Source organism: Aythya fuligula, chromosome 2, assembly GCF_009819795.1.
Source record: "Aythya fuligula isolate bAytFul2 chromosome 2, bAytFul2.pri, whole genome shotgun sequence".
Lineage (NCBI taxonomy): Eukaryota > Metazoa > Chordata > Aves > Anseriformes > Anatidae > Aythya > Aythya fuligula.
The window spans coordinates 51,179,412-51,202,743 of NC_045560.1; the positions used below are offsets into that span (position 1 = coordinate 51,179,412).

Here is a 23,332-nt window from a genome sequence, read left to right on the forward strand (position 1 = left end):
GCTTATTGTTGCTTTTTGTTTTTAACTGATACAATTTTACGTCCTAAGTTTGAAGAATTTTTCTTCAGAATGCAGCCTTGTATACTCTAATGTTAAAAGAGAGATGAACTGAATTAAGTCTAGAGTTAAATTACGTGAGTTTATCCAAGCTGTCAGACTTTGGATTCTAGTGTTTGCTGATTGATTCCTTGCCTCATTAACATCCATGGCAACATTTTCATTGACGCATAGGTTGCGTGAGAATCAAGGGTTTATTTTGGTACTTACTAGGTCATGTTCATACTTTCTGCATTCATCCCTTAGCACTAGATTCTGCATGGGCTTATTAAGGCTGTACAGTTCATCTTATTACCAATAAAAATGTAATATTCTCTTTCTGCTTTTTTCTAGGTCCATGTATTTTCACATGCACATTCTAAGCATCCTGGTGTTGCTCGTGTTACCAATCAGACCTCAAGCCCGGTCCGTAAGAAAGCCTCAAAATGAGGCCATACAGAACTCTGCTAAAAGCAAAGACAAATGATATCTCCAAAATTGCCGACGCTGGGAAACAGTCATATTGGAAACAAAGAAGAAAAAAGGGAGCAATGGGAGTAGAAGTACAAGACAAGTGGCATTTCTATCGGTTATCTTAAAATCTTATTGGATAGGGCAGTTAAGAGCCTGAAAGACTGCATTTCAAATGACTATGGTTAACAGAGATTTACAGGCTATGTTTACAGGCTCATGGGGCATTTTGATTTTTTTAATAAATATTTTTATGAAGTGTTTTTATATATTTAAACTTTTTCACATGGAGAGGCATTTTTGCCCTTTTACAGAAATATACAATTATTAATCAAAGAATCTGGTGATTAAAGGGACAGGAAGCAGCAAGCAAAGAGCTAGATCAGCTGCCTGATAGTCTGGTGCTGTGGGTGGCTGGCAGGAGGGTTTTTTTATATCTTGGTTGAGGAGAGAGATGGTATGAGTAGAAAACCATAGAAAAGAGGTTGCTCAACATGCTGGTGCTGCCTTCTGCCTGCTTTGTGCACAGGGTTTTCCCCAGCAAACCCCAGAGCAGGGACTGCAGCCTGAGCTTGGCAGCAAAGGTATTTCACATTCCTCGGAGTCGCATCTGCTGGTATGAGGGCAAGACAAGTCCCTTGGGAATAGGTGTCTGGGAACACTGTCAACTACCTTGGCCAAAAGCTAAAGCCAAGTAAAAGCAAAACAAAAGGGGGGAAGAAAAAGTAGTAAAAGAAGGGACATACACCCTGTGGTCTGTAGAGCTGTGCTTCTGTAATGACACAGTGCTCATTGCTGCGTCAGCCTTTGCAGTTTTAGAGTGATGCAGCACTTCCATCCCAGTATGAAAATAACTGAGGAGGTTTAGAGTGTTAAAGGTTACAGTTATGAGTTAAATCTGAAAAAGGTTTGTAATGCATCAGACTTTTTGGTACTCCAAAGCATCCTATCTTGTGAAGGGATAACTTTCCAGCAGGATAACACTAAAATGAAACCTGAACAGTAATTATGATAGCCATAATAAATAATTCTGTACAAAATAAAGATTGTGATGGGCTATGAACACAAGAGTCACAACTGAGTCCTTGTGCAATCTTGACTGGTGATTTAGTCTTTCAATGCAAGTTTTTCTGCTTGTAAAGTCCCTAGCTTACAGGGATGTTGGGAGTTTTAATTTCTAAGGACTTGTAGTATTTTGAGATAACTTGCTGCAAAGTACTGTGTCGTTAAAAAAAAAAAAAAAAATTGTTTATTTGTTTTAATCCACTCACCCCAGGAAAATAGACAGATGGGACACATCAACAAAACTAAATAATTAAAAACAAAAAACTCTCACCCTTCTCCAGGAATGTTTTTCTCAGGATTTTGTAGCAGCAATTCTTTTGTTAAGGTACTGGTATTTTTTGATTCTGTAACTGATGTGTGATTGATCAAAGAATCTGCTGTTTACTGCACTCTGATTTTCATGTCAGATAAAATTTTGCAGAATCCTAATGTTTTGGGAGGAAAAAAATCAGCAAAACCAAAACAAGTTTAAAAAATGTTTGATTTTATTTTCTGTGGTGGGAAGACTTTGTCCTGTGACCACCTCATGATTTAGAGTATTGCTAATGGAAGAGTTTATTTGGTAATTTATTTTGAAGGCAAGATGGGATTAAAAGATTGTTCTGAATAAACAAACCGCTCTGCGTCACTGCCTGGCATTATTAATGAAAGTCAAATGTGAAAATGGGTGAATGAATCTGCGCCTCATAGAAAAGGAGCTGTTTAGGTCTGCTAGATTTTACGGGATAGATGTGCTCTAGACCATGCTCCTGTTGAAAGAAAGACAAGAAAACACCCATATGTGTCTGTGAAAGAAGGACCTGTCCCTAACTTGGCCTGTCTCCGGTTTATCCCTGTGTGTTTTTTTCTTCCTTGATGTACCTGAGTTGCATCTTAGGCACCTAACAATTAATTCGGAGAGTGGCTGTGAGAGCTGTGTTGCCCAATGGAGCTGTTCCCTTCCCACTGGGCTAGATCAAACCTTGGCTGCTCCTTGGGTGAGAAAGGAGATTAAAAGCATTGGCAAAACTCCCTCGGATACTGGCATATTCATATACTCCAGCCTTCAGCAAGTCTGCAGAAGGCAAACGTTTCCATCAGGTCATCTTTTTAGCACCTGCATCGGAAAATAAATGCACTTTAAGGGGTTGCTGGTTTGTATCTGGTGCTCTGTGCCCTGTGATCTGTATGTACAGTGCTCATGCCATGGCCTGCAACCTCTCCTGAGCTGAGTGCCTAGGGAAGGCCAGGCATTGCCAGTGGGGCATCTTCTGCAGGGTTTCATGAGAGGTGAAGTTGCTGACTCTAATGCCACCTACTTCTGCTGCAGGTTTCAGCTTCTACAGTGTGATGAAGGCAGGGTTAGGGAGCAAACCCTTATTCTCCCATAAGGTTGTGTTCTCAGTCTGCAACTGCCTGAAAACAGGAGCCCTGGGCTTCAAGGAGAACTGTTAGTGTGGGTTTTATGTGATATGCTAAATGAATTAAATTTTTTTTTTTTTTGGAACATTACATCTCAAGGAAACTTGCTAGTCGGGCTAATCTTAAAGCTGAAAGAAATGATCTAAAATCGTTGCTGTACTTTGTTTTTGTAGACTAGGCAGCTTTCATAGACAAGCCAGTCTTGCAAAAGTAACACCGATTTAAATTACTGTAAAAAAAAAAAAAAAAAAAAAAAAGGCTATCAGGAACTATTAGGCTATTTAGAACTATCTTTATAAATCCACTGTGCTGAATTTCCCTGTCCTTGTTATCTCTCAGAGGGAGAAGCTTCTGCCTTATAGAAAGACTGTAAATGGACACTACTAGTTAGAGGAGACTCCTCGTTTACTAACAGTAACTTACTCTAAGAGCCAAAGTAGAAATTCAGGTTATGGATGTGTGTTGTTGGGATCCCATGTACTGGCCTGGCATTACTGGTCTTTACTTGGAAAACCGTGAATACTTTGAAGGTGTGTTTCAGCAACTGAAAGACAGGATTATGATTACCAATATGATGTTAGTTTCTAATCATGCTCTGACTGATGCAAAAACCTGGGGAGCTGAGATCATAGAGAGACAAAACCAATCCTGATGTTTTATAAGAGAGAAATACGGCACCATCAGACAGAAATGAAAAATGCAGATTGCATTACATTTCTTTTAACAAAGTTTCTATTTTAGATGCAGGAATATAAAAATTAGACAACCTCCACATTCTTTGGACTGAAGACGAATTCCAGCTGTTATTTTTCAACATATTTGACAGCATTAAAACTGAACTAGAAATTGAAGTCCACTTGGGTGAGAGGCCTAAATGAAGAATAGAGCTTTTCAGCTTAGCTCTGGGGCCGGTATTTAAAGAAGCAAAAACTCAGCAACTTCCTTGGTGGGCTGGGAGCACAAAGCACTTTCCGTTACTGTCGTGTAAGCTGCCCCCCTCCCTGAGTACATTCCTGCATGTCCCCTTGGAGCATGCCAAGCAAAGGAGGCAGTACAAACGTGGGATACAGGGTAGGCAGATATTTTTCCTCACTTTCTGGCTGCCCTGCATGTATACGTAGCACATAGTTGGGATTTTTGCATTGCTTGAAATGAGGTAGGTGGGTAAGAAGGCCATGGATTTTTACCCCATTGGTGGGGATATTGGTAGGATCTGTGAACCTGCACTTACCTCTCTGTATATGCAAAAGCAGGCTTAGCAAACTAGATCTAGCTCTCGTCTTTAGCACATCGCCAGCCTGCTGCTCCCTTTCTTCATAGAGACGACAGTAATGATGTGCATGAAGCATCTGGATTTGCTCCTGGGTGGAAGCTGCAGCCTGCCGACGGAGTGCTGGTGTGACACGAAGTGGAAATGCATCTGCTCGGTTACGTTTACAGCTAGTGCCCTCTGTGGGTGAGCAGGCTTTCAGTGCAGGTTCAAGCGCGCCGGCTGGGTGGTTTTGCAGCAGTACAGCCAGGCTAGCTGCGGGGAGATGCTGCTTTTCAGCTGTGCCACAAGGAATGGGCTCTGATTTGGACCCAGAAAGAAAAGACTTAGTTAGAAGGAAAAAAAAAAATGCTACAGGAGGAAATGCTGCCTTATTGGGAGCAAAGATGCTTAAAAACTTGGGTTACTCTCTTTCACCTGACTTAATTATTGCCTGTGGAAGGGAACCACAGGGTGGGGGAAAAACAGTTCTGAGAAGTGCCCCGAGGCTGCCCTCAAGACCTCATTTACTATCCATTCACAGAGCAGTTCTGAAAGTGAGACCCAAGGCTTGCCTGGAGGCTTTTCTGCTGTAGCGTGGTTCCCTGCACATCTGGATTAGGAGTGCTGCAGCTTGCCTGTGAGGGCCTGGCATGAATGGTGGCAGCAGGTCTGGGAGCATTTTTGGATCGTTGTTGGATGCAGCACGAGACCACCGTGCCCTGCAGTATTGGGAAAAGAGCTTGGGGCACACTAAGGCTAAGCCAGCAACTGTGGGACAGGGTGGAAGGAAACACAACCAGCACCCCGACATGCTGAGCATCCCTTGCCCTGTCCAGTGGTGGAAGCTGGTGCCCCTCTTCTTCAGGAATGTTTTAACTTGGTGACGTTGTCACTGCTTTGACACGTGGATTTCTCTTTGTTCATAATGGTGCCTATTTATTCCTGCCTTGGTGGCTTCAGTACTAGCGTGCTTTGTTTGTTTGCTTTCATTTTTTTGTTTTTGTTTCAGAAAGACGGATGGTTTATATTTGATCAGCAAGATAGACAATTCAAGGCAAACTCAAAAGATCTGCTGAATAACATGAATACTTTTTAAGTGTACTAATTTGTTTACCTTTCTCTGTCTCTGAAACATTCTTTCTTCATTGTTACTCTTAAATGACACCTCCCAATGCACAGCAGGTGGCGCAGTTTTTGCTTAGAGATGATTTTTTATAGACTGAGTCACAGAAACACTAAGCTCTCTTCTTGGGGCTGAGTGCCCACTGGCACAAGGAAGTGGACACAAGGCGAGGAGATGCATCCACCACGAATCTGGAGCACCTGTGTCTTTCTGCTCCCGCCACGTGCACCTCTGTACCGTGGTCACCTCGAGTCACCACTGAGTCACCTCGATGCTTCCCCCCTGCCCTCCCAAGGTTTGGGTCAATCCCACTCCTCCAAGACTCTACCTCTGCCTGCTCTTTCCTCAGAAAGTGACCCCTGTGAGTTAATTTAGATGCAGCAAGTAGCCCACCCTCATACTTGCTGTGCAGTGCCAAGCCACTTGGGTATGTGGAATGAGGGACAATCCTCAGTGAGGACAATGGGGAGCAGAAAGGCAGATGCCTTTAGGAGGCAGACAGCAGAAATAACAGGGGAGGTGGGAACTGGAAGTGCAGAGAGGTTGTGACAAGGGACAGTGAGCAGGGAGCTTCTCCCCTGACATGTTTTTTTCACGATGATGTGAAGCCAGGATGGGAAAGGGAGTGCCCTGCTCCCCTCTCCCCTTCCTGACTGGGGGTTAGGTGGGCACGGAGGATGGTGCTGGGAACTGCCTGCAGGAGAGCAAGTGGCATTATCTGAGGCTTTCCCAGCTGCCTTTTGTGGAGGGGTTTTGTTTGCAGACAGCCACATGGTCCCAGTGGCGTGCTATTGGCCTGCTTCAATTAGACGTCTTGACTGATGGCCAGTTTAATGAGCCTGTGTACAGAGGGTCATTCAACATGGCAATTATACCTATAAATCTATTTGCAGCAGGGCTCAAATAACCTTTTGCGCACAGTTCTTCATAAAATGACTGTCTGATTAATTAACATTAATTTATCCACTGTATGGAACCAGATGCAGTCTGTATGAAAGCCTCTGCTCTGATGTACAGGCACTGTGTGAACTGGGAGGATTTGGGGATGGGAATGGCTCTGATGTTGTTTCAAGCCTCTCTTTTAGATTTTTTTTCTTCTCTTTCTTCCTCGCTCTCTCTCTTTGGTCCCAGTTGATTAACATTCCAGGGCAGCATCATATAACAGGGGGCAAAATTCAATTAATTGAATATGAAATATTTATAACCCTACTCTATGTGTCTATCAGAGAAAGGTCCTTAATAGATCTTCTCATTAGCATGGACTGGTGACTCACTTCTCTGCTTTCACAGTCATTTGGAATTAAAATCCAATTAATCTAATGTCCCTGTGAATATTATTAAACTATTTGAAAAACTGCATTGAAGAGATATGAGGTGGGGGGTGAGGGGCTAAGAGAAGAAGAGGGAATATGTCTGAAGCTCATGAAGATTCATTTCTTCTCTGCTAAACACATAGTCTGGAAAGACTAATTCCCTGTTTTCTGGAAAGTGAATAGCTAATTCTTAATACCAAAAGTCTGAGAATGGAGAAATAACTTGTTTCCTACTGTCACTGTGAAGAGCTCTGTCATTTCTGACCAGGCCAAGAAAAGTCCTTCCTTCCTCCTGCCTTTCAGGTCGCTCCTAGCTCTTACCCTGAAGCGATGGACAGGACCTTACAAAAGATATTCAGGCACTGTGAGGTAATTCTGGGGGCTCGTTCCCAGCTCTCCAGCAGCATTCAGCTGCCCTAGGGCTGGCTTTGTGGCCAAAGACCCCCACTGTCCACATGGGGGACCAGCAGCGTGCCTCCCCATGGGGAGAGACCACCCCTGCCTGGAAGGAAAGCAGCCAGGGCACGTGGATCCCAGGGCTGGAGGGTGCTCCAGGCTCCGTGGCATAGGCAGAGCCTAGCAGACTGTTTAATTGTTAAATGTCTGTCTCTTGAGCGGGTAGGGCACTGACCTGAATCGTGGTGAGGAGGGATCTGAACCATGAATTTCACATGCGAACTTTAAGCAGGAGGCAAATTTCTAAATTGAATATTCCCCTAATGGGAATGACTTGAGGACAAAATCCCTTAATGACTCTAAGGAATTCAGAGACACTGCCACAAGAGCATGTAAGTGAGTAGATAAATATTTCTGAGCTGGATGAATATTCTGGAAATTCAGATACGAAATGTTCCTCTTCTACTTTAAAAACAATCAGCTAAAAGATCTATCTATAAAATTTAGTTCTGCCTTTGTTTGTTTGCTCTTGGATATAGGTGGAAGTAGCCTATTTCTTTATATGTTGCCCCTTTCTTTATCCTTTCTGTCAGAAGCCTTGTCCAAACATTATCACAGAACATAAACATGCATTGAGATACACTACTACACATTTCAATGTCTTTATGAAGCCTTATAAAGCTGGATTTCAGAGAGACAGAGCATACTTCTTCTGTCACAGAGGCACAACCCATGGGAGAAACCTAGCCGAATGGTGATGTACAGACGGTAAATCAGAATCGAGGAACACTTGTGTGTAACTGAGGTTGTGTGGGGAAAAGCTGTGTGGTTACAGCATACCAGGAGAGCAAGAGGCACCGGGACTCTGTGTTTGGTGGCTTATGAAGCTTATAGAAGGGGTCTTGTGTTCCAGCTTTTAAAAATAGAATGGTGTAGGATGCTCAGGCATTGGTGGGAGGAAGTCAGGTTCAGTCAATCCTTTCCTTCACCACATGTCCAGAGATTTTGTCATCCCTGTATAGGCCAGTTCTGATTTATTTATTGTAAGCAGTGAAACAGCAGGCTGCAGTTGTGATGTACAGTGAAGTGCAACATGCAAACCTCAGCTTCTTTGGGCATCATGCAGCAAATAAATCACTGGCAAACCTATGTGTTTTTAACTTACTGAGGGAATTATATGCCTAATGAGCCCCCTTTCCCATCATTTTAACCCTTTTTAAAAGCTACTTAATTAAATATTAATGAAAACTCCTTCAGCATTTTGGTTTGATGATCATCTGAACCAAGGCTCTGCGGTTAGACCTGGCAAGAACATTATCCCACCCACAGCAAATCTGAGTGAGAAGCCTATTAATTCACACCACAGCTTTTCAGAGCACAAAGCAGGAGCTGAACTCATAGCCCTCCTCATTCTGGAGAAGCCCCATTACCAGAACCATGGTGGCATCTCATGGTTCTTGGTGGTGTGCTGTTTGTCAGCTGAAATCTGGTCCCACTCCAAACAGCTGATATTTGGGATTGGTAGTGTTTTATAACTGTTTTGTCTGTCTATTTGTATTTATTGCTGGTGACCTGCTATGAAGGATACAGGAAGGTGGCAGAATCTGAACTGCAGCCTTAAAACTTTATTATCTAAGGCTCTAATTGGGTTTGCTTTGACATGAGAAGAGATTGACTGATCATAGTAAAACTCTCGACTCTGATCAAATTAAGAGAAGAAATTAGTTTGTATCTTCTAAAACTGTGCTTTTTCCTGCAGCTGGTCAATGGATGTTGCTCCCAGTTTATTCTCATGCCAAGCCTTCCTCCATCCTACCCAAAGACAGACGTGGTAGCTGCTCTCGGTGCCTTCCCTCTCCCCTGATGCCTTTGTCTGTTTATGGTCTATGTCCTAGCACAGACTCTGATTCCCAGTGATCAGGGACAAGCGGTCTTGATTGCTCCTTTCCCTGGGATCCAGGCAGCAGGAAAATTGAGAGAAAAGCAATGTAAAATGCACTTGTTCTGTGCTGGTAAGATTGCTCTCCCACTTTGCGCTGGTACAAAATGACTGCTGCTGATGAAGAGCAGTGGAAAATCAAATCCGGGACCTTTTTTTCAATCTTCTGCAGTCCCCTGCACACTTCAGGCACTGTATTAATCATTATAATTTCTTCCACATTGCCACTCTGTCTGCGAGCTTCCTTTGAGCAGTGTTTTCTGTTTTGTGCTTTCCTCCAGCAGGCTCCAGCTTTTCTGGAAACGGCTGCCTGAGCTCTTTCCCAGGGCACGGGTATGCCAGCCAGTGCATCAATCCACTTTTGTTTCCATAATGCCAGCTTCCTGTGAAGTTTCAAATTAATTTTAATGCTTCCCTCCATTTCAAGGCCTATAAAAAGACCTCGGTTCTGCCTACCTTGGTGAGCTGGGACCTGTTCAGGAATCTGGAGGATGCGGTTGTGATGGTGCTGGGGGTTTCCATTTCCTCCGCCTGCATCCAGCTGCTTTCTGGCAGGGGATGGGGGCATGCACCCTGCCCCATGCTCTGCTGGGTCGGGTGATCCCAGCAGGGCTGGTCCCGAGCCTCGTGCCCGCTGCTGGCTCTGAATTAGCCATCTCTGCAGCAGCACAGACCTCAGGGCTGGCAGCGGCGATGGTGGTTAGGACAACCTCGTGCCCCTGAAAGCTGTTCCTGTGGCCTGCTAGGGGGCTATATGGGGCTATACACCACGGATGCTCACGGGTCTGCTGAAAAGTGCTAAGAACTCTGAGAGAAAAAGGCAAAGCTGATGGCAGGAGATTTACAATTACAATTTTTGCATCTCCACTGCCAGTGGAAAAATGTTTAGTGACCCACAGATTTAAAAAATGATGATGATGATAATAATAATAATAATAATAATAATAATAATAATAATAATAATAATAATAATAATAATAATAATAATAAAAAAAAAAAATCTAACCATGGGGTGAGATGCCAGATTGCACTGGGTAATCCCTTTTCCACTTTTCACCATTGACACTTCTAAGCTTTCTGCTAATCATCTTCAGTATCTCTTGTTTCTGATGAAAGAACAGGATGTGCATGGTAAAACAGTCTGGAAAGAGACTGGAGGAGAGACTCCCAGCTTTCCAGTGCTCCCAGGTACCTTTCTAAGTTCAGGTGTTTTAAACAAAAGAAAGGGAGGAAACTTCCCCAAACTTCCTATTCATAGCAAAGAAGGAGCAGCCCGTTTTCCTGCTTGCTAAAGCCTCATGGCCTTGATGCAGATGCTACCTGGTGCCTTGGGAGGTTTTCCCCAGCCTGGTGGAGGAGCTCCTAGGCCAGCGCCCACCCGTTGCTCCAGAGCTTCCAGACAGGCTGAACCCTGCGTGGCTGACTTTTTGCTTTGTTTTGCCTTTCTTCCCAGCATCAGGGCTGCAAATGAAAATACCTTTTCAGCCCCACTGTCATTACCCATAGGGATGGCACCTTTAGTGTGTACTGTTCATCGCTGTAATAGCTGCACCTGCGTGCAGCACACAGCTGTGGGCTGTAATTGCAAAGCATTATTTTCTGTATCTCCCTGAAAGCTTTTTTTTTTTTTTTTTTCCCCTGTTGTTCTTGCTGCGAAGGTCCCTTTGTAATGACTGCAGACCTCTTTCTTTCCACAGGGCTCCCTCCTCCTGTTACACCCCTCTCTAAGCAGTGCATTTCTTGGAGCACATGTGCTGGCTCATGCATGTCCTGCAGGCAGGTGGGCAGCAGAGGGGCTGTGCTGCTCCCTGTATTGCTGCTGGGCTGGCACCAAGGCCCTGGGGTGATGAATTCATTTGTTCCTTGAATCTTCTGCCCCTGGGTGCCCGCCTTACAGTGAATCAATTTGGCGCTTTTGGGCCTGGATTAATGCAAGTGCCAATGGAGCATGCATAGGGAGGAAGGCAGGGGAAGGAGTGGGGGGATCAGGGGGATGCCCAGAACCCAGCAGGCAACTCTTAAAAATTATTGTAAATAAATAAATAAATAAAATTAAAAACAGAGTGCTTAAAAACAAAACAAACAAACATTTATTTATTTATTTATTTTTCAGTCCTCTCAGCTCTCCTGCTACGTGCAGTTAGTTCCCTGGAAGGCAAGCAGCTCCTCAGTGTTTCAGGTTGTGCCTTGTAAATCAAGGACGTAGCAAGGAATTTGAAATGTATACTGACGCTGGCTGTTCTCCTACCTCCTGCTGTAATGAATTCATGTCTGCAGACAACAGACACAATTATTATGTAAATTGCACACACACAAACACGCAGAGGAAAACAGTTTTTTTTTTTTTTTTTTCCAGGGCTCCTGCTTTCCTGCTCCTAGTCCAGGCCTCCAGCACCCGATGGGGTGGAGGTGTGCTGGGGGCAGGAGCAGGGCCCTGCCCACCACCCCAGGAGGGACAACCCCGCTGTCCCCCCCGTGCTTCCCAAAGGCAGAAATATGAAAGTTGGTTGTTTGGCTCAGGGTTGAAGAGCAGGGCAGCAGCACAGAAGGCAGCGTAGAAAAATCAGCTGGTCACTCTGAGAAGATTGCTGTAATTAAATTAAAAATCTCGCTAAGTGCTCAGTCACAAAATGTGACAATATGGTGCGCAGCAGTGAGGAGGATCAGTGAGTGACCTGGACTGATTTGCTGAAAATTTGAGCAACCCATCCACCTCTCCACTGCGTTTTCTGTAGGACTGCAGTCTCGCAGTAAAATCCTACTTGTTCAGTCAATAAATAAATAAATAAAATGAAAAGCAAGCCTGAACTCGCAGACATAGTGACCTCTCCCCCACACACACACACCCCCGCCCCAGCAGTGATGGGTGGCGCAGAGGCTTGTGCTGCTGGTCTGTGCCCCCACTAGCTGGTAGGGCACCCAAGGATGTCCAAGTGCTGTGCTACCAGCCCACCCGTGCTGCCACCAATCCCAGGGGGGTGACCCTTTTCGGGAAATACCGGCACCCCATCCTGGTCAGAGGGCTCCTTCTGAGGCTCTCGCCATTTGCCCTTGGAATAAGAGCCCCCAGTTAACACCCCGGGATGTCAGGGGGCCGAGGTCCGCCCACGGGCAGGGGCGGCCACCGAGCCCCCCCGGCAGCCCCGGGCACGGCCCGGTAGGTGGCAGTGCTCGCCCAGGAATTTGAGAGTTCCCTTAGTAAATAAATAAATAAACAAACAGATAAATAAATAAATAGATAGGTAGATAAATAAATAAATAAAGCAGCCCAGGAAAACAGCAATTTCTTTGCAGATATATTTAGAAAAACAAATACAAATGAGGGCAGAGCGCTGGAACCCTCATTTTATTTTATTTTATTTTATTTTATTTTATTTTATTTTATTTTATTTTATTTTATTTTATTTTATTTTATTTTATTTTATTTTATTTTATTTTATTTTATTTTATTTTATTTTATTTTATTTTATTTTTAATGTAATTGATAAAGTATTCAGCTTTTCTCTTACCATGTATTTAAAAAAGACTTCCTTTCTGTGACTAAAAGTGAAAATGAACAGACCTGCAGCTTGCTGACAGGTTAGATTCAAGAAGGTACGTACATCGTTCCAGCATTGCCAACAGCTAACACTATGCAATAGCCACAATATTTTGCAGGGAAAAAGGAAAGGGCACTGATGGCAAAAATACTGCAGCTTACGCATAGATGGATTTAATACTCACTAATCCAAACCAAATGCGTTTGTTTCTCCTCCAGCCCTGAAGACAGGTTATGCAGCTTTTTGCAAAACCTCAGGTCGTGTTTTGTTTGTTTTTTCTTCCTTTTGCATAACTGATTTTTTATCTCTTATTTCCACAACATTACAGGCTCCTTGTAGCTCATTCTTTGTTAATGCCCCAAAGGTTAAGGCAGAGGAAGGAGCACAGTGGAGGTGTTTGAATGGGCAGAAAATAAATAAATAAATAAATAAATAAAAACACACACACAAGAAGAATTGTCCAGATAAAGATGCATCAGAGTGCTGCATGCAAACCCTGCCTGAATGCCACAGCTACATGAGAGTCACTGTACTGGGGGCTAGAAAGTGTTAGTGTATTAAGTTGTGCTTTTTGGGGGTAGTTTCTGTGGAAGTTTCTTGAATTCAAACTTTTCCTGGGCTGTGTGCGTACGTGAAGGCTGTTCTGCCTGGTGGTGGCATTGAATAGTGGCACGGTGTGATGAGTGCTTTGTCACATCATGTGCCTTTTGCAAGTACCTGCACTTCTGACTATTTCCCAGGTCTCTTGTGAGTGGCACCTGAAGCCCACTCTAGAAATTCTCCTGAAGGGGACAAACACCTGTGAGGGAAAAGGCTGGGCACGCAGCCAGCTAACCTCCCTCTAGCCCATTTACTTTCTTCCCCCCCGGGTGATTTTGCTGTGTATGAAGGAGGAAGGAGTGAGAGCCCCAGGAGCGCAGCCGTCTCTGCACAAAGCCAGGGCAGCAGCAGAGGCAGCTTCCCCATGCACATCAGTTTGCCAGGCTGAAACCAGAACGTGGGGTGCAGACATGATGAGTTCCCACATCGTCTTGTTCCTCACCACTCCCCTCAGCCTTCCTGGCTTGCTTGCTTTGAAATAAATGTTTTTATAAACTGTCAGGACAAAGCTGAGAAATCTTCTCTGTGATGAGGAACAGCTTAATCTGGATTTCAGAAACTATACCACGTCTTTCAACTCTCCCTTATTTCTTCTCATCTTTTTTCTGTGTGCCATGTTAGGTGGGAGACATGAACAGAGAATTCAATTTCCCTTGATTTTTTTTGTTTTTAAAGATTTCCTAATTAAGAAGTTAATTAGGAGACAGAGCAAAGCATTGGGTGCAAGCCGATTTTACACTGACCCTTTTGCTCAGCAGTTTTTATACATGAAAAGTGAGGACTGCTGCTAGGGAGGAGAGACAGGCAGCTACCAGTTGAACAACAACAGTTTGCTAAGTCAAAAGGATTTTGTTAGGTGACAGCACAATGGGACACTGTTTTATGTGTCTCTCAGATACTTCCTGATTTTTCTGCTGAGCCTGGATTAAAGGCTGGAGCAATGCTATCAGCCTGTGACACAGCATCATGCTGGAGGAAATCACTGCAATGAGCTCACCCTGCTGCACTGGGATGGGGACGAGCCCTGTGCCACCTGCAGCCTGCCCCAGGGCCCATGCACACCTTCTCTTGTTGGACAAGGAAAGTAGCAACAAGATGTGGTTGGTTTACACGCGTTGATTCGAAGTTTCAAGTGGCGTGATAAAATGTTAAAGAGGCACTCCATGTTTAACATCCCCATCTGCAGAAAGATGTGTCATGAATGGGAGCTGCCCTCAGTCCCTGCTTTCAGAGAAGGATGCTCCCTACATCTGAAGGATGCCCTGCTCTGGCATCTTACTTCAAAATCGGACCACAGAAATTTTGGAGAGGAAATGTTAAAAAAATGGATGAAGCAGAGAGAATTTGATCGTGATACAGCAATTTTTACCTCCACGTCGCTGGCTAAAACCAGCTGAGGGCTGCTTATATAGCTGTTACCATCTGTTGGTTGTGAAATGATTTGATGGTTTCAAGTTCTGTTTCTATGGGACGGGTTTCCATTTAACAAGAAAACACCAGCGAAACAGCACTTTTGTTAATCGTTAGAGAGGCCAGAGACTGAATGGATGATGGAAACTGAATTTTGTTCTCATCTAGCTCTTGTCAACACTACATGAAAAATAGAACAGGCCTCAAATCGGGAAAACAGTTTCATCAAATTTTGAACTTTTAAAGTTATTTTCATTGTGCAGGGACCAGAATGGACTTTTTTGTTTCTTGTGAAATAGGCCACAGCATCCTTTAATGCAATTTGTTAACAAAATAATTCTTCAGCTATTTAATGTCCTGAAAGTAATTATTTTTTTAAGGGAGTAAAAGTACTCAGTAGTAGCTTCAATGCTTATTTTGTTATAAATGATGACTATTTTTTTGGAAAATCCTGAAAAGTGTATTTTTTTCAGCTAAAGCATAATTAATGCAAAAATTCTATATTTTTCTATTTTTACTGAATGAAAAATTTATCCCAGCCATTCTGAATGATCATTCAAAGCCAGGTTTGGATCTTCTAAACTATTTTTTTCATACATAATAATTAGTAGCAACACTGGAAATGAGATCTTCAGCTGACATTCATTTGAATTTCCTTCAGTTGCCCATCTTTGAGTATTTTTCCAGATTTCAAAGTGAGTACACCTTCCTTATTTATTATTATTATAGTTCTTTTGCATTGCAGCAACACTGGCAGACTTGAGTCAAGCTGAGGATCCTGTTGTGAGCGGTGCTGCACAAGCACATCGCAGGAGCCAGTTACTGCTTCGAAGAGCTTTCTAATCTACATAATGAAGGCAGACAGCATTTGGGAGTGGAAGCAGGCTAATGGAGACACAGGAGCTTGTCCAAGGTCAAGGCTGGGAGGAAATCCAGGTTTCCAGCATCCTTGTCCAGGGCCTGACTCACGGCTAGCTCAGACTTTCCCACTATGACCCCTTGTCTCACCTTCCTTGTTCAGCATTTTGCTGCTGCATGGACCTCTCATCCGTCCCCACCCGTTGCATGTCGCAGCATCTTTTGGGGAGCCACCTCCTCCACTGCCATCCCTGAGCCTCAGAGCTTCATCCCTGGGCTTCAGAGGAAAGGCTCCAGTGGCTCGGCTGCCGCCGTGCTGAGCCCTGAGCCCCATCACGAACAGTTGCTGCAGCCAGCTGCTTCGGGGGGATAGGGAAGGAGCCCTCAGCAGGCAGTTATGAAATGCCTTACCCCTGGGAAAGTTTCCTTTGAACTGCTGTCAATTAAAGGATGACTTGAGGCCTCAAGCACTACTTTTTTATTTTTTTTTTATTTTTTTTTAATATTTACTATTTAAATTCTAGATGTTCTTGTTACGCAGACTTGTTTATGCTTGGTCTGCCTAATTTAAGCTAAAACAGCTCCTCAGGGCAGAACTCTGGTCTTGTTACATTTGTAAATTACCATGTCCCCCCTAGAACTGTGAAGATTGTAATAAATAAAATAGCAGTGCTCTGTCCTTCTGGATTTAACCAGCCATTTCCAACCTTTCTTTCTTTTATCAGTGTTGGTCAGGGTCTGCTTGGCTTGAGAACATCTTTGTCCCACATTTTAAAGCAAACTAAAATCATATTCAAAGAGAATCTGTGAGGACCATATATGGGCTGTCCATATCCTTGCTTCTGCAGCCTTTTTGGTTTGAGCTCTTGAGTCACCAAAAATTCATTGCCAGTGAAATTCAGCATGATTTGTGTTCTTTATCAAGCTGGTATCTTGGAAGACTTTGAGCAGTGGAGGGCACTGGGCATCAGCTATGCTGGAACCTGCAGGGCTTTCCCCTACATTCTGTTAACAGCTCTGGAAAATGCTGGTACAGGTGATTTGTTCAAGTACTTACAGCAAACTGCATGGGAAACACAGTCTTTATGCTTTGCTCGAACACTGAGGAGGTGTGAGTGCTGAGAGCTAGAGCAGCCTCAGCTGCTCTAGCAGGTGATGCCACTGCAGGTGGTAATGCCACTGCACCCAGGAAACCTATGGTCCTGAAGCAAGGTGTACTCTGCACCAAGAAGGTTTTGGAATCTTTATCACAGCCCCTTTGGGATTGTGTGGATCATATTTGCTTAGAACATGTAAAAGATGATTTTGCAGGGCAAAATTAGTCTATTTGTGAGTAAAAATTCACAATGCACACAAAATCTTATGCAAACTTTGGCCCAACATTTGCACCCAGGTCTGGTGGAGACTGAAGATGAGCCCTTTACTGTGGCACAATAGTATATAGGAGCATCTGGCCTGGTTTTCTAGTACACAAAAAGCAGCACTATGGTCCTGCATGCCCATGTAGGAAGAAATGCTGGTATTTAACAGGCAGATTTCTGGGGCTTTTATCCATCTTCCTGCAGCCCTTCCCTCCTCCTACAGCCACATGGACCAAACTGGGAGAGGTCAGGCAGGGGACCTACTGCCCCAGCACGTGCAAGTCTGCATCGTCAGAGAGAAGTGAGCACACTGCCAGCCTGGCTGGGAGCAGTGCTCAGATGTACGCCTTCACCACAGATGGTTGAAACTTGAATTTTCAGTTCATTGGGTGTATTATTTCTACCCTGTTTGAACCAGAAATATGTTTGTTTAAATATTTTCTCTGGAATTTCACTTTTGGAAATTTGCCCTGTAGCATTTAAGAACTAGTTCATTTGGTGATTTATTTAATTTGGGAGTTAATTATTGCAATTTTATGATATTCCTTCATGTCAGTTATCAGAACTATCCTGATGTAATCGGTAAGTAGTACAAACAATACAAAAACTGAAAAGAACCACCTAAAAACATTTTGACATTACATTCTCAAATTTCATTTGAAAACTCCAAAAATCTGACCTCAAAATGCTAACATGTTCTGAGATGAAAAAGTCTCACCCAGTTTTATTTAATTTAAATGTCTTTTATAATGGAGCTCCTACTGAGATATGTACTAAAAGTATTGAATTGGGTAGGACCTTTGGTTTTTCATTAGAAATTCACTCTAAATTTCTGTCTCCACTAACCTGTACCTGCAGAAGAGCCTCTTATGTGAGTTATGTGTCTCCATCAAGTCTAGATGACAGGCTTTTGCCTGGGTGTTTGAGAAATGTTAAAGAGAGCATCCTCTTAAGAACCTGGCTGTGAAAATGCTACAGTGAATTTATCTTATCATGTCTTTATTTCCTCAGGCATATCTAGGCTCCAGCGTTTCTCATTAGGGGTAAATGCTCAGAAACTCTCTAAGTTGCCACCTGCTTAAATGTTATACCTGCCTGAGCCAAACCAAAAGGGGCTTATGATTTTGACATTAAAAATTATATGAAGTATTAACAGGTAGATATGGTGACAGAGTGGACCAAAAGAGAGCTCTGTCCATGTTACCACATCCCTTCCATCATTCCTTCTGAGAACTGTACAGAAAGACCTTAAGGAGGGGACAGAAGAAGACAAGGTTAGGAGACACAGCTGCAAGAGTTTACAATTGAACACGGAGAATTGAGGTCACTTCCTTGTGGCAACAAGCTCCACACCACAAAAATCATAAGTCTGTGGGGGCAAAGCTGGTTGCTGCTGTGGGAAGGAGATGGTTATCTGGTGGGGAGAGGTGGTCTCCCAGGCTGATCCCGGTGTAAGTGCAACAGACATCTTAAACTGCCAAGCAGAGGTGCTGCTGTGCTTTGCACCAGCTGCATGGCTTTCTTTTACATATAACAGCAGGAAGCATCAACAGTGTGCCCACCTGGCTCCCCTGGGGGTTAGCAATAAGCCATCCCTGGCACAGAAGCACTCTGTACGGCACCTGGTGTCTTTAACCTTCTAGTGCTGGATCCAGTCTCCAGGGCTACAAAGGCTGACCCCAAGATCCTGAGTGGGTACTCCACGGAGAAGATGAAAGAACGCCAAATAAGCCTCCCTAGCGAAATGACAACACAAAACCACTTGCAACCCATCCCTCTGGAGATCTGCCATTTCTCCTGCCAGCCCAGCATCCAGAAAACCTTTTCCTGATCATACCAAAATCTGGGACAAACCCTGGAACAGATGGGACAAATCCTGGGAAAAACCCTGAGATTTCCAGATGGCCCATGTGGCTCGCATGGTTAGCAGAGAGCTCTGTTGCTAGCCCTTTGCCTGAGTCTCCTTGTCAGGGGACAAGATCAGGGTGACAGGGCTGTACTTCACAGTGTCACACCCCAGGTTGTCTCCTCCTATCTCCGTGCTCTGTGCCCTGTGCTGAGCAGAATTGCAGAGTGAAGATAATGATCCTCATTTATAACAGTTACGGTCTCAGCCCACTCTGGAATTTACTTCATTAGGACTGTAGGCTGAATTTATTTTCATTTCTCCTACACTAGTGCCTTGCTGCAGTGTAACTGAGGCATCTCTTCTCACTGTGTTGAAGCACCAGAGTTGTCTCTTCTCATTTTCTTTACTTTTCTTTAGCTTCCCCTTCCTCTCTCCCCTTCCTACTTCCCCTCCTTGCTCTCCCTCCTTGCAGGCTGTCCACCCATGATAGCAAGCCAGAAGACACACGTCAGCCTACCCGGGGTAAGAGGTACTGTAGGGGCGACACAGGCAGAACACCTGAAGCAGATGTCACAGTCCGTTCCCTGTCACTGGGAGAAGCAAAGTACATCATGGTGCAATGTGGCTGTGCACGTCCTACCCTGGTAGTGTCAGAAGTGGTAGGCCGTATCCCGCCAGGGTTCCCTTTCTGACGAAACTCTGGGCTGGGACTGCCCTTTGAGAATATGTCCCATTTTAAGGAGATTGGGTCCTCTCCTTCCCTCTTACAGAATCACAGAATGGTTGAGGTGGGAAGGGACCTCTGGAGGTCGCCTGGTCCAGCCCCCTGCTCAAGCAGGGACACCTCGAGCAGGCTGCCCAGGACCATGTCCAGGCAGCTTCTGAAGATCTCCAAGGAGGAAGACTCCACAGCCTCTCTGGGCAGCCTGTGGCAGTGCTGTCACCTGCTTCCTGATGCTTCCTGATGTTTAGATGGAAGTCATCTTATTCCCATTTGTGCCTTTGAAGCAAGAAAAAGAGGAAAAGGAAACCTTGTAGGAGGCCTGCTGAGGTGACCTGGCTCCCAGAGCTTTGGCCTCTCTGCATGGGGGTAAAGGCTGATGTGGGGCTGTGTTTCTTCAGTCACACTGCAGAGTCCCTCTGCACCACTGGCAGCGCAGGGATGAGTGCCCTGGCAGTGGGACTTGTTTTCAGGGGAGGGACACTGTGCACAGGTTAAGGCCGATCCTAGAGTTTTTTCTGACTTCTGCCATGAGGGCACTATCTCCTTCCCTTCTTTTCATCTAAACCCAGATGCTCCCTCTGCTGGGAAAAGTAAAGAGGTGAGAACCAACATAAAATAGGCAGAAATAGCTTGAAAGTTGCTAACATGATATTTCACTTCCCACTCCATGGCACAGTTGCGTGGCTGCAGCTGCAATAAGGTCAAGACCGCTGTGGACATACACAGCCAGTGTTTTATAGGCTCTCCTCTGAGTCTGTGCTTTGAAAGAAATATAAGACCTCCCTTAATGACTACCTGGCTTTTGCAGCGCTGGCTGGCCCCTCTGTTTGCCCTCAACATGGGATTTTTTTTTCAAAGCCTTCCCCTAAACTCTGCTGGGGATGTATGGCTTAGCACACCCATTACTTCTTGCATTTACACCTGATGTAAGACCCTTAGAAAGTTCCTGGAGGAAAAAGATTCCTTTGCTGGGGTTTATCCCATAGTACAGATTGCCCTTTTCACATAGCATTACATTATAATTGCATTATAACACTGGAAATACTTTTATTGAAAAAGGGAAATGATAGGGTTTAAGGGTGTGTGTGTGTGCTTGTGTGTGTGTGCTGGTGTAGTATACAAGTGTGTGTCTGCATGTGTGCTACCAATGCATGCGGAGAAAATGCCCGCCAAGCTTTTCATCCGCTTTGGAGGTGGTAGCAACACATTTGCTTCTATAGAGAGGTTTATAGACTTGTTTCCTATCAATGGGCAGCCCTGACTGCATTAATTCTTTCCATTGAAACAAATGAGTCTGTGGCTGGAACTGACTGCATGGCTTTCAAGGGAATTCATTCGGTATCTTTCATGTTAGCGATATCTGTGAAAAACAGGAAACTGTTTTCCCATCTCATTCACATAATAGATAAGATGAGAAATTAGCTGCTGGATGAGCATCCTGGGGGCTGTTCATTTTGTCACAATAAATAAGGCTCTGCTGCTGCCTCGTGTGTGCATGCACCATGCACATGCACAAACACACATGTGCACACACACATGCACACACACTGTCTCAGGACCACCTCCCCAGAGAGCAGCTCTGTATCATTTCTACAGACCCTCTGGTTTGGACAGGTTTTCCTTCCTTAACCTTTTTCTCCCTTGCTTCCTCCCACAGCTGCTGCCTGTGCAGTGCCCGGGCTCCCCAGGGCTGGCTGTGTGCACCCTGAGACAAGTAAGGTTTGGGCAGGGACTGGGGGTTCACCATCCCCTCAGGGAGGATGTCCCATGGGCTTTCCTGCAGGTGATGCTCTGATTGCTCCAGAGGCTCAGGAGAAACCTCTCCTGGGTCCATGCTTTACTTGGTTGTCCAAGGCTGCCTGTGGTGAGGTCCTTGGCTGTGTCTGTCACAGGAGCATCACGCACCTCCCTGCTCCTCAGCCTGCGTATGGCCTGGCTATGACTTGCTGGGACATGGCATGGTAAATAACCCCTCCTGGTCTCCTCTCTTCCCACTTGCATGTCCATACGAAGGGAACAAAGGCAGGGACCAGGTAGACATCTGCAGTGAGCTGATGGTCAGCCTCAGCTACCACCTTTATAGATGGCTCCCATGGCTTGCATTTTCTCCAGGACAATGAGAACTGCAGCCCTCTTGCGCCGCACCACCTAGATCTAGTACCATACTAACACACAGATGATGTGCAGCGTGGGGTTCCTTTTGAAGTTTTCCACCACCTCACATTTTACCCATTTTTGGATAGCAAAATGAAGCCAATGCCAGGCAGAATTAATCATGCTCAAGAGTTGCAGCTACTGCTGAGGACGAAACAAAAGTATTCCCGGGAGGATTCTGGAGAAAGAGTGTGTGCTTTTGCCCTCAGAGTTATCTCTCTGCAGACCTGGCTTGGAGGGAAGCTCACAGCCTTGGAGCAAATTTGAAAAAAGGGAAGTGTAGTCAAAGCAGAGGGTTTTTTTGTTTTGTTTAATGTTTAGAAAACTAAAGAAAAGGAAATCAATTATGAGGCCTACCTGAATTTTATTTCCTCACCAAAAACCAAATTACTCAGCAAACTTATCGCTTGCTATTGCAGGCCTTGGTATTAAAGAAAACAATCAGGCCAGCAGGATTAATCTCTGACAGCTGCCTTATCTTTAACTTGCACCTTTGTTATTTTCTGATGAGCTTCTCTTTTTTTGCTGCCACGTTGTACCATACCTCACTGGTTCCTTTCATTTTATCATCAGGCAGGAGCGGAGGACCTTTCAGTTTATTAAAAAACCTTTATTTGTGAAGAACAAAGAGGGGGGAAAAAAGGCAAACAATGAGGTCAGACAATCTCCTTCTTGCCAGGAGTCACTCACCTGTTATTTAGAGTGTTATCAGTTAGAGGAGACTTGCATCATTGAAAATCGGTCCCTGACAGAATGCTCTGCTAATGTGCACACGCGCACACGTACGTGCATGCACACAAAAGCCCCTTATGATTGACTCATACCAACCTACAGACAAGGTCCTCTCCTGCCAAGGCTATAATATTTTCACCAGGGGAAGTTCATTTTTGTTCTCGCTCCGGTGCAGCAGCCAGGGTCTGTCAGGCAGGAGCACAGCTTTGACGAGTTCAGCTACACAAGGCTACTTGCACTGCAGATAGCATCCTCTGCCCCCAGGAAGGCCTCCTGTCCTAATCGGCTTGGTGCTCTCTTGGCAGCTGGTGGCACACACCGTGACTTTGAGATTTGCTCTTAAACAATAACCTTTCTCTTCTGCTGGCTGCATGTGCCACCACAATTGAGCTTTGCTAATGAGGTTGACTCAGGTAGCATCCAAAATGACTTTGTCAGGTGTGAATATGTCTTTCCTCACCTGCAGTCCTCAATGTAGTGCAGATACTGACCCCCTTGCAGAGGAAATGACTCCTGCCTGTATCCTGGTGGTGGGTTTTGCTGTGGAAGTCTTCACAGAAGCTTGTAGGGCCAAGATGAGGTCTGTCTGCAAAATACAGAACTAGTAGCTCTTGAGAGAACAAGTATTTGCTTCCCTTTCTTCACATTTTCAATTGCAAAACCACAGAACTGTCAACCTGAAGTTCCTACAACACTCCCATTCCTTCTCCTTCCCAACTGCATCCCTTGGGCAGAATTTTGGCTCCCAACTTCTTTGACTAAACTGACCCCACTGAGTTCTGGACTTGCAGGACTTCTGCTCTGTAATGCCAACTCATTTCTGAGTGAATTTGAGTTAGTGGCATTGCATTGGTCCCACAGGTCTGAGAGCTGCTCCTATAAAAACAGTTATAAAAATAGACATCTATTCTGGGAGTTTAAAGAGCAAAACAGCACTGAAGCCGTCTGTAAAGAGTAATTTGTTTAAGACATTGGGATAACTGGTGATGACTTTATGACATTGGTAATGGAATAAGTGAATAGTAAGTTTGTTGTACTCGTAGCTCATCTTGATGTTTGCTTTACAGATATACATCAGTCCTATACATCTGCTTTATGCAGTGTAATGA

The 23,332-nt window shown here is 44.6% G+C and overlaps 1 protein-coding gene across 2 annotated transcripts in view; it reads left to right on the forward strand.

Annotated features, from left to right (window-relative positions):
• The window catches only part of MBOAT1 (membrane bound O-acyltransferase domain containing 1), a 56,738-nt gene extending 54,551 nt beyond the window's left edge, over positions 1–2,187 (forward strand). For both annotated transcript variants that reach the window (XM_032182493.1, XM_032182494.1), the window contains one exon: positions 391–2,187. In XM_032182493.1, the coding sequence (XP_032038384.1) occupies positions 391–523 (133 nt within the window). In that variant the 3' untranslated portion in view covers positions 524–2,187. The remainder of the gene's footprint in view (positions 1–390) is intronic.
• The last annotated feature ends 21,145 nt before the right edge of the window (positions 2,188–23,332 follow it).